Source organism: Gossypium hirsutum, chromosome A11 (genome assembly GCF_007990345.1).
Source record: "Gossypium hirsutum isolate 1008001.06 chromosome A11, Gossypium_hirsutum_v2.1, whole genome shotgun sequence".
In the NCBI taxonomy this organism is placed as follows: Eukaryota; Viridiplantae; Streptophyta; class Magnoliopsida; order Malvales; family Malvaceae; genus Gossypium; species Gossypium hirsutum.
In genome coordinates this window covers 113,674,806-113,685,285 of record NC_053434.1, presented here as the reverse complement: position 1 = coordinate 113,685,285, position 10,480 = coordinate 113,674,806, and the positions used below count along the sequence as shown (strand labels likewise).

Here is a 10,480-nt window from a genome sequence, read left to right as displayed (position 1 = left end):
ATAAAAGAATTAGTCACTACTATTGACGATAAGTATTCTAATTTTTTATGCTTGCAAATTGAGCATTCATTAAATGTGTATGTGTATATTTGGCTAAATTGAGCATTCATTAAATATATATATGTGTATATTTGGCTGACGGGCTAAATGAGAGAAGGTGGCACCACATGCCGTGCATTTCGGGCATCCTGGCGTGTGGACCTTCCTTCACCTTCCTATCTTCTATACTATACAACACTGTGTTTTGGCTTTTGGCATTATCCCCCCTAAATTTTGAGTTTTGGGGTTAGGATCTTTCAATTTTTTTTTTAAAGTTACAATCGTCCGAATAAAATTAATTATTATAAGTTAAGTAAATATACATGAATTTCCCCTTAAAGTTTAATTTAGTATCTAAATTTTATCGAGGCTAATTTGATATTCGAACTTGGTTTATAATTTAAATTGATTTAAATAAGTAATTTATCGTAAGTATTAAGTTGGATAAAAAAATCAAATTCAAATACCAATTTGAATCAATAAACTAAGTTTAGGTACCTAATTGAATTAAAATAAATTTTAGATACTAAATTGAAATTTAAAGTCAAGTTTAAGTATCAAAATGTATATTTTTAATAATATTATTATAAGTTCTGATTATATTTATTTTTTATACAATGTTTAGAATTAAACTACCCATAACTTCTCCCCAACTCATACATAAAAAAAATAATGCGCTTCAGCGTATTCGAATCTACGTTCTCTTTAATTGATAATAATAATATTCATGCTAATCGAGTTAAGACTCAATTGATTTAGTGTAATTAACCTTTTTAAATTTATAGCTGCACTCTCCCATAATCTCCTTCATTTGCTTGTTTTATCCTGTACTGGATATCAACATGATTGGCTTTGTTTATCATCATGTTTTTTTTTTCTACAGTTCTAACAAAATTCCAAACAGAAACAAGACATTATGAAAGACTACGTTAAAGTCAAATAATTATTACATTCAATGATAATAGACCTTACACACCATACACATATATATATGTATATATATTATTACCCACACCATATGTGGATAAGAGATGGTACTATAATTTTTTTCCATAATGTAATCATTTATGATTTTATCTATTCATAAGTGAATGATGAACCTGTTTCATGTGCTGGTTACCATAAACCCCAAGTACAGTAAACTTATATATTCTGAATTTTTATTTAATTACAGGTTTTTTTCTTTAATTTTTTATATGGGTAAATTATATTCAATTTCAAAAAATTATATGATGACTGAATTTAAGTTATTGGATTGTAGAAAATCGTTGTTACATGGTATTCTTTGTTCGTATCATTTATATTAATCGATTTTTTTTCTTATTTTAGTTTACTTTTTAAATTCTTTTCATGAAACAATTTTAAATTTCATGAATCTATAAATTAAAATTAGTGTAACTTTCTTTTTCATATTTGACATTAACTGTTATATCAAATTAGATCAAATGTATGTCATTTTATTTGTTAATGTGTATTACTTATTAAATCATCACTCAAAACTTACTAATTAAACTTTAAAAAAAATCAATTTAACAGTTCAAAATAGTTTGGGTGAATGAAAGGAAAATTTTTAAATAATTTATTAGTGACTGTGGGTGGAATTTAGCCTTAAAGTCAAGACTTTTTTTTTGCAAAATGCAAGCTTGAAGTTGAATGCTTGTGTTTTACAGTGGTGTTTTTTTGATATAAAAAACTCATCACCTACCACTGATAATTCAATCCTTCTTCCCTTAATTTATTTTTACTCTTAATTTTATCAAACCCCACACCATTCATTTTCACCTTCACAGCCTTTCTCTCAAAAAACCCACTTCCATGTCCAATATCCCCTTCATTCAGTTTCAAGCCTTTCATTATCAATTCTGCCTTTTGCCTTTACAAGGACCTTCATTTCTGGTGCAAGATAGCTCCATTCCAGCTTAGATTCATGTCCACATTTCCCCACAAAACCAATTATCTTCTTTTACTTATTTAAGCTCCTTTTTTTTTCTTCTTCTTTTTGTGTTTATTGGACAAGTGGGTGCATTTGAGGGTTCTTCAATTAGTTCACCTGCTCTTGTTTCTGGGAAATGGCCACATTGGGGGCTTCCTTTTCTGAGATCTGAGATTATCTTTTCAAAGATCTGAGCTTTACCGTTGGAAGGTGAAGTTGCCACATTTGTTTAATTCTTAATGTTCTATTTATGTATCAAAATTTTTGCTTTTTTAGCTTACTGTACATAATTTTTTTTCCTTGTATCTGAATCTTAATTGACTTATCTGTTTATTTACTAAAATTAAGGGTCTCTTTTACATAGCTTGATGCTTTTGCCCCATGGTTAGTTTTCTGCAAATGCTGTATAACAAGTGAAATATGAGATTTGGAATGTAATTTTGAATACTAAGCCTTATTTTTATTGAATTTCGTAAATTTTGTAGGTGTTGAATATCTGAAACTAGGGGGGAAAATGGCAAATGATCTCAATGCTGAAATGTCCAAGAAGACAGCCATTTTTGGACTTAAAGTGTGGGAAGTTATTGGGATTGTTGTTGCTTTATTTATCATAATCATCCTTTCTTTGTTGTCATTTTGTTTAACTTCAAGGAAGAAGAAATCAAGAGCTAGAAATAAGCTCCCCCTTACTCAAATCCCATCTATATCTAAAGAAATCAAGGAAGTTCGAGTCGAACAAGTATCAGCCAACGATTTCGTTCCTCGGGACGGTATTCTTCTCACCATTCATGATAAATCCAGTGACAAAGATTCAGATAGGGTTATGGTTCATCTTGGTATTGGGAAATCAAGGAATGGAGATAATAGTAGTCAGTCAGGTTCATTTCACCATTTAGAAAAAGATGGTGCAGGATCTCAATCAGGAGAAGAAGGGAGTTCCGGTACCATGACTGTCTATAGACCATCTTCTTTGTATCCCGTCACTGCTCCATCTCCTTTAGTTGGCTTGCCTGAATTCTCTCATTTGGGTTGGGGTCACTGGTTTACATTGAGGGATCTTGAACTTGCTACGAACCGGTTTTCAAAGGAAAATGTTCTTGGAGAGGGTGGATATGGCGTTGTTTATCGGGGTCATTTGATCAATGGAACGCCAGTGGCTGTTAAGAAAATACTCAACAACTTGTGAGTATATATATATATATATGTCTATGCAGACTTTAAACATGGTGTTATTTCCTTGTCCCAAAGACTTGTTTAGCTAAACTGCCTATCATCTTCTTTGTAGGGGCCAAGCAGAGAAAGAATTTCGAGTCGAAGTGGAAGCCATTGGGCATGTTCGTCACAAGAATTTGGTCCGCCTTTTAGGTTACTGTATTGAAGGAACACACAGGTATAGTCTTCTTTTACTATGTTTTTGCATGGTTAAATATTTTTGAATAGTTGACTATAAATTGGATCATCATTAGCAGTTATTGCCGTTAACGAAGGACATTGTTTAAAAATACAGGATGTTGGTTTACGAGTATGTCAACAATGGAAACTTAGAACAATGGCTTCATGGAGCTATGCGTCAACATGGATATCTTACCTGGGAAGCTCGCATAAAGATTCTCCTTGGAACAGCTAAGGCGTAAGTCACTATATCTTCATACATTTTCAGGTCCGGTTCTCTTTTGACACATGTTTTCTCGTGCAGTCTTGCCTACTTGCATGAGGCCATTGAACCAAAGGTTGTGCACCGAGACATAAAGTCCAGCAATATTCTGATTGATGATGAGTTTAATGCCAAGGTTTCCGATTTTGGTCTGGCGAAGTTGCTAGGTGCTGGGAAAAGTCATGTTACAACCCGAGTTATGGGAACATTTGGGTATTTTATCTCTCTAGTGCATCTTCATGTTTATATATTTAGGACCTTTAGTCATCTCTTGACAACTTTTTCCTTAAATCACGCAGATACGTGGCGCCTGAATATGCAAATACTGGCCTTTTGAACGAAAAGAGTGATGTCTATAGCTTTGGGGTTGTACTATTGGAAGCCATAACTGGTAGAGATCCCGTGGATTATGGTCGTCCTGCCCATGAGGTACACGAATATGTATTTCTGCAATTGAATCTTCACCCCTTGTGGTTTTGGATGTATTTCTACCTTCCCGAGTTTTAATTGTTGTTCTAAAGCATCCCTATAACACGAATATGTAAAAGTTAACAGCATTCTACACCTATACTATCATAAGACCTTGATGTTTCGTCTTGATAATCATTGTATATCACTGATGGATTTCTTATTTTGTATTCTTTTTTTAAAGAGGTTTTTAAATTTTATTAAATATAGAATCTTAATGTTTACAGGTTAATCTGGTAGATTGGCTGAAAATGATGGTTGGAAGCAGGAGATCAGAGGAAGTGGTAGATCCAAATATCGAGGTTAGACCGTCGACACGAGCTCTAAAACGTGCCCTTCTAACTGCTTTGAGATGTGTTGATCCGGATTCTGAAAAAAGACCCAAGATGGGTCAAGTTGCACGAATGCTCGAGTCTGAGGAGTATCCTATACCAAGAGAGGTTAGTGTTGCATTCATTACTTAGCAATGTCAATATGCATACATACATACATACATACATACATACATACATACATACATACATACATATATATATAGCTCTGACATTCATGAAGTGCATGGTGGTTTTTTTTATCTGCTGTTCTGTTTCGATGAAATCAGGACCGGAGGCACCGTCGGACTCATGAAAACAGCTCTGAAATAGACTCACAAAAGGATAATTCCGATACAGACAAGAGCGATTATCCAGCTTCAAGGTCAGAGAGTAAGCGGACACAATCTTGAAACTCGAGCGCAAAGAGGGTGGCAATGAAAGGTGGGATCCTTAAAAGCTTGTTTTGTGTTGAAAAAGTCATCGGCTTTGTCTCGGTATTAGCAGTTGTTGATAAGTAGGGAATTGTGGTAAAGAGTGGGGAAAAGGGGGAAGGACTATTGCTTTTATCAAATATTATTATTATCATAATTTGTTTTGTAATTGAATAGTATTAATTTGTAGATGGTAGGGATGATTTGTTGTGTATGAAATTGGTGTTTTGTGAGACTTTTGAAGTGAGACCAAATATAAGGTTTAGTGATGGGGGTGGTGGGGATTTGTTTCATTGTTTTAGGTGTACGGACTAGGATTAGCTCTTTTTGAAATTTGTTTTGCTTTAACCTCAACTGAAATGTTCTTATTTTTCATTGGTTGGAGTTGCTTTGCTTGTATATTAATTTGCTTATTATGAAGAGTATCAAATATGCATACACCAATACTTTGTTATTGCCTTTGCCATTTTTCTTTTGTTCAATAAGCTTCATTGTCCAAGAACAACAAAGAACATGGACAAGAGCATCGAGACAACGAAAGGAAGCAATGGGAACCCCCCGAGTTCGATTGCAGACCCCCAAGGTCAGCCAGAACCGATACCAGGTATTCATGTGAATAAGGACCAGGCCGATGACGATGGTTTGAATCCTAATGTTGCAAGGAGACATGTAATATCAGTTCATTACAGCAACAAAACAGCCTAAGAACTAGACAACAAAACGGCAACTTAATCAGACAGCAACAAATTAACGCGGTCTTCGCCAAACACCATCAAAGGAGGCTCGGGTCTGGTGCTGGTTATGTTCTAGAATCATTTTCAGTGATTCTGTAGTAGAACCCAAATAGGTCCATTCAATTTCAATACAAATAATAAAAAAGCAATAACAATCGGTCAATCACCCTCTATTTTCCCATTATAATAATGTCATTCACCTTTGTTCAAACAACCGTAAATCTAATATAGTAAGGGACCCATACCATACCATGACAGTACCATAGGCACAAAATGACAAAAAGTGGTGTAGCACAAGCAACATCTCCAACAAAAGTGTCTGATTCATTTTGTACCATTACCAACATCCATCTTCAACAAAAGCTCCTGGGAAAGCAATCAGCGCTCAGTCATTTCTATAAGAACTATAATATATATAATAAATATCAAAGGCTTGCTACTCTTTGGGTCTTTGCCATGAGTCTCTGCCCACCACCATCTCGCCATACACTGCGAACTGGCAATCTTTCCGGTGGTTCCTTATTTTCGTCTGTTTTTTCTTGAATCTCACACTTTCCACCTTCAAGTTGTGCAGCCAAAGCGTCGCCAAGGCGATTTCTAAGGAACTTGGAGACTTTTTTCCGTTGCTTATTTCCCCCTCCTTGAGATGCCAAAATTTTCTTCGAGCCACCAACATCTGGCTCGACCTGAGACTGAGGTGGGACATGTGAGTTAGCGTCTTCATCACCCAAAACCTTTGATTTGCCTTTGGAAGTGTGACTGTGATGCCCATCCTCCACTAATACTTTCACCCCACTATGGATTTCACCTGCAAAAGTATGTTTTGAATCAGTACTGCCATAGTCTTCACACTTCTCCTTTCCTTTCTTCGACCTTTTATCGTTTTTCCATTGACCAGCATCATCATTGCGAGAATAGCTGTTACTTATGTTAAAATTGTATATCTCCACAAGTTCTCTTTGTTTCTCAACGTTGGGGCATAACCTAGCTAGCTCAAGAACAAGATGTGATAAACCAAACTGGTGCACATAGGCAAGATACTCCTCGGTGCTAATAAAACCCTGCCGATATTCACCGGTTATTCCTTTGAATGCAGAAAACTTGTCCTGATCAAATTCCAAAGAAACACGGATCTTTTCCACTAGAGCTTTGTTAGCAGATTGAAAATCTTCCACCTTGGGTAAAGATTCCTTAATCCTAGTAGGCTTACTTTTGGAAGAGCCAGATGAGTTATTAGTAGTTGATAGATTCGAAAATTTTGTCACAGTTCTGGACTGGTGCGTACCAGCAGCGGACATGTTAGGTTGAAAGCTCACTGCAGGCCAACCCTGAGCAGTATTAGAAACAACATTTGAAGTTCCATTGTGTCGGTGACGTGAGGGAGCAGCCATGCTCCTTCTAGCTGGTCCCTGTAAACTGTTTCTAACTTTTTGTTGACTGCTATTTGATGCTGCTGGAAGGGGAGGGAATGACGAGTCTTCAAGAGGTCCACCCCTAGAGTTTCCTAGTGCTCGGCAATTTCTTGAAGATGGCACGGAATCCATTGTAGCTAATGCCTCGAAAGGGCCAACGATAGAAGCTACTTCACTATTTAGAACCGTTTGGTCACTTGTTGAAGTAGAATGAAAACTTCCAGCGGTCACGAAACTAGCTTGCATAGCCAACGAAAGTTGACTATCAGATGAATCGGGATGAGAGACATGTCCTCTTACTGGATGGTCCTGCCCACAACTCCGCCGGTACCGGAAACTTATCGGTATCTGGATATAATGAAAATAAAAATTACTAGCAATCTACATCTCCTTATAATATACAGTGGAAGATTACAAGTGACCAAGCAATGAATTGTCTAAAACAAGCATACCAAAATAAATATGTAATAAAATAAGGGACATTGAAGAAACATGATTGTTTTCAATGATCCGAACAAACCTGCAATGCAGCATGACGCTTGGAACGAGACATGCGCCCACCGTGTTCGAGAGTATTGTGCCTCTACAGAATTTTGTTTTTCTTAAAAAAAAGGAAAAAAGAAAAAAAAAAGATTGTACTTAAAATAAGAGGAAAATGTACATAAATATAACAACTATGCCACAGACCTTCAATTCAGATTGAGTCGCAAAAACAACAAACTTTTTGGCACGACAGGTCTCGTCCTCGCATAAATGATGCTCCCGACTAAAATGGATCTGCGACAAAATTTCTGATTCTATGGAGAATCAAAATGGAACAATTACAAGAAGAACAGGAAAACACGAAATGGATACTGACCTCCATGTCATCATAATTTCTATAGTATTCATATTGTCCGGGATGCCGCCTGCATTGAGCCATGTCAGTTGAATGCATGAGAGAACTAGCAATACCTAACATATGCAATCTCTGAACTATAATTATATCACAATAATAAGGCTTACCTTTGGCATATGTGGCAAGTGAAATGTTCAGTAGACATATGCAAGTAGAGCTCATTCTCGCCATAGAATGGATTTTGACAGAACTCACACATAGGATGTCCTGTAAAACCTCCCCTTTCACTTTCAGTGCCATCAACCACAGAATCACCTGTCTTTATATGCTTATCCAGTTGTTCTCTAGTATATAACTTTTGCTCACACATAAAGACCTGACTCGGATATTAAAGATAATATCAAATACATCATTGTGCAGCCAGCGGTTCTTGCCTCACAGTCTTAGTTAAAACAGGGTGTATATCTAATGAAAATTCCAACTGGGTAAAACGAAGCAGCAAAAGAAAAGATCAACAATCACATAAATGGAAGTACTTTAGAGATCAAACTAGATCACTGTCTCCTACTTTGCTCCGACTCTTCATTTTTTTTCTTGGGAATACGTGTCCAACACATATTTGGACATAAGTAAGAGGATATGACCTTCCAAAAATCCTCCAAATGCATGGAAAACTTTGTAAAAATTGAACAAATAATGTCTCATACCAGTGTCCGAGCAACATAGGTATTCTCTCATTCGCAGAATGTATCTAGGAGGGTTATCAATAAGAATGCAAGACGTATTGTTGAATTAGAACGCCACTTGATAACATTTTTCTAGCATAGTTTATAATTTTTAGGGCATTCATAACATAATATAACCAATTGTATCTCACCTTCCTACCTTCAAGACACAGACTGCAGTTAAGCAGTCTATGCCGGTTAAACAAGTGACTCTTAAGCTGCTCAATGTTCTTAAACTCTGCTCTCTTCTTTGGTCCACCATTTCGCTGTTCATCCTTTTTATCGCAAACAGTACAAGATAGCCTGCACATCGCTTTTATCATCTTGTAGTGATCCAGATCATCGAAATATGCTTGTGTCCCTTCATGGTACCAGTAAGAACTAACTTGACCCTCAATCGGATCAACTGGAAAAGCCGAGAAATCATTTATCACCTTCGTATAATCTCCCAAAGCCTGAAAAACTCATTAGATGTAAACTTAACCAGATATTGTTTCCATTATTCAGCATAGACATGGTTCAATATTATCAGATGTCAATCTCGAGAACATAAAAAGAATGACCTCGAGAACATAAAAAGAATGACTAACTTTGGTAATAAAGATAGTTTTCAGTTCGGACTTGCAAAGGCAACAACGGTAGTCATCGCAGATGAATCGGAGACGAACGATGCAAGTTGAACATACTTCTCGATGGCCACACGGCCCATATGCAACCCACTCAAGTGTGTCAGCACATACAGCACAACTATCATCCATTTTTTTTATTTTTGGCCTCCTCTGAATCTGACCCAACAAAGGAAATACGAAATCCTGCAAACAGAACAAATTTGTGCTAAAGGGGGAACCCATTTCTAATTCATCACCATACACAGATCAATTCCTCAAATCTATTTGGCTTTGTAATTTAGTTTGGAATTTCAAATTAATTTACTGCTCTGCACTGCGTTTTAAGTATTAGAACAGAAAACAAAGCTGAAACTCGAAACTTGCATGAAACAGCATTCACAATTCACAAACCCTAAAAGTATCAGATCATTTTGGTTGACACTTCGAACAACAAGTATATACATGTATAGGCGAAGTTATACTTATATTCATTGAAGTAAGTACATAAAGCGGGACAATGCAAGTTAATTACAAGGAACTTTAAGGGGGGAAAAAGTCAAAAGGGAAGTACATACCTGCTTTCTTGAATCTGGATCCTTTGTTTTTGAGTTTATAGCACAAAATAAAAAGTACAAAAGTGACAGAAAACACTAAACCGTTGTTTATATGCACTAATCAAACTCAAAAAGACAAAAGGGAGTCAAAGTAATCAAATTTTTGCTATTTAGTCGCTGGGTGAAAAAAAGAACCCCCAACAGTTATTTCAACTGATTGAATAAAAAATAATTAGCTGGACAGTTTAATCTCAAAAGTTAGATAGGAAAATAAGAGAATCCATTAATGTTTACGGGTTGGATTATTCATCCAAATTTGAAGGTTTCGATGGAGATATCAAATATTAGGCCAAAAAATAGATTTGGGTAAAAAATCGATTCATTTAAAATATGAATTGAGTCTGAGCTTAAGTAATAAATGTTTAATCTCATCAGTTTAATCTTATCAATTATTTCAACTGGTTGAATAGAAAATAATTAGTTCGAGAGTTTAATCTCATAAGTTAATAGAAAAATAAGAGAACCCATTATGTTTATGAGTTGGATTATTCATCTAAATTTGAAGGTTTGTACAAAATTTAATAAGGTTTCGATGAAAATATTAGGACAAAAAGTAGGTTTGGGTAAAAAAAAAGGTCTGATTAAAATATGGATTGGGTTCGAGCTTGAATAATGAATATTTGTATTATGTTAATTTTATATATGATGTAATTTATAACACTTAAAAATTAAACCTATAATAGTTTATGATATTACTATAATGTAAACGA

The 10,480-nt window shown here is 35.5% G+C and overlaps 2 protein-coding genes across 4 annotated transcripts; one reads left to right on the top strand and one right to left on the bottom strand.

The window, feature by feature from the left end:
* The first annotated feature begins 1,683 nt into the window (after window positions 1-1,683).
* LOC107886505 (probable receptor-like protein kinase At5g18500) lies at window positions 1,684-5,214 on the top strand. The gene is made up of 8 exons (XM_041079950.1): window positions 1,684-2,182; window positions 2,458-3,154; window positions 3,258-3,362; window positions 3,480-3,602; window positions 3,669-3,839; window positions 3,926-4,055; window positions 4,322-4,534; window positions 4,696-5,214. The coding sequence occupies exons 2-8, from the start codon at window positions 2,487-2,489 to the stop codon at window positions 4,816-4,818; spliced, it is 1,533 nt and encodes a 510-aa protein (XP_040935884.1). The 5' UTR covers window positions 1,684-2,182; window positions 2,458-2,486; the 3' UTR covers window positions 4,819-5,214.
* Window positions 5,215-5,687: 473 nt separating this feature from the next.
* On the bottom strand, window positions 5,688-9,904 carry LOC107886484 (E3 ubiquitin-protein ligase ZNF598). Of its 3 annotated transcripts, XM_016810468.2 has the most exons (8): window positions 9,732-9,904; window positions 9,139-9,360; window positions 8,701-9,003; window positions 7,991-8,199; window positions 7,845-7,893; window positions 7,673-7,762; window positions 7,506-7,568; window positions 5,688-7,333 (listed from the first exon to the last, which is right to left on the bottom strand). In XM_016810468.2, the coding sequence occupies exons 2-8, from the start codon at window positions 9,304-9,306 to the stop codon at window positions 5,999-6,001; spliced, it is 2,217 nt and encodes a 738-aa protein (XP_016665957.1). In that variant the 5' UTR covers window positions 9,307-9,360; window positions 9,732-9,904; the 3' UTR covers window positions 5,688-5,998. The 3 variants fall into 3 exon arrangements, with proteins under 3 accessions (XP_016665957.1, XP_016665950.1, XP_016665963.1); XM_016810461.2 differs by lacking the exon at window positions 9,732-9,904 and having other exon boundaries at window positions 9,139-9,717; XM_016810474.2 differs by lacking the exons at window positions 9,139-9,360; window positions 9,732-9,904 and having other exon boundaries at window positions 8,709-9,003.
* Window positions 9,905-10,480: the final 576 nt, after the last annotated feature.

What these genes read in the sequence shown, in the direction of transcription:
- LOC107886505 (XM_041079950.1), top strand. Translation starts at nt 2,487, where the DNA reads ATGGCAAATGATCTCAATGCTGAAATGTCCAAGAAGACAGCCATTTTT. An exon ending in AAGAAAATACTCAACAACTT is followed by an intron (nt 3,155 to 3,257) that starts GTGAGTATATAT and finishes TCTTCTTTGTAG; the next exon opens with GGGCCAAGCAGAGAAAGAAT. An exon ending in ATGGTCGTCCTGCCCATGAG is followed by an intron (nt 4,056 to 4,321) that starts GTACACGAATAT and finishes TAATGTTTACAG; the next exon opens with GTTAATCTGGTAGATTGGCT.
- LOC107886484 (XM_016810461.2), bottom strand. Translation starts at nt 9,399, where the DNA reads ATGGGTTCCCCCTTTAGCACAAATTTGTTCTGTTTGCAGGATTTCGTA. An exon ending in AAACTATCTTTATTACCAAA is followed by an intron (nt 9,004 to 9,138) that starts GTTAGTCATTCT and finishes TGAGTTTTTCAG; the next exon opens with GCTTTGGGAGATTATACGAA. An exon ending in ACTTGCCACATATGCCAAAG is followed by an intron (nt 7,894 to 7,990) that starts GTAAGCCTTATT and finishes GGCTCAATGCAG; the next exon opens with GCGGCATCCCGGACAATATG.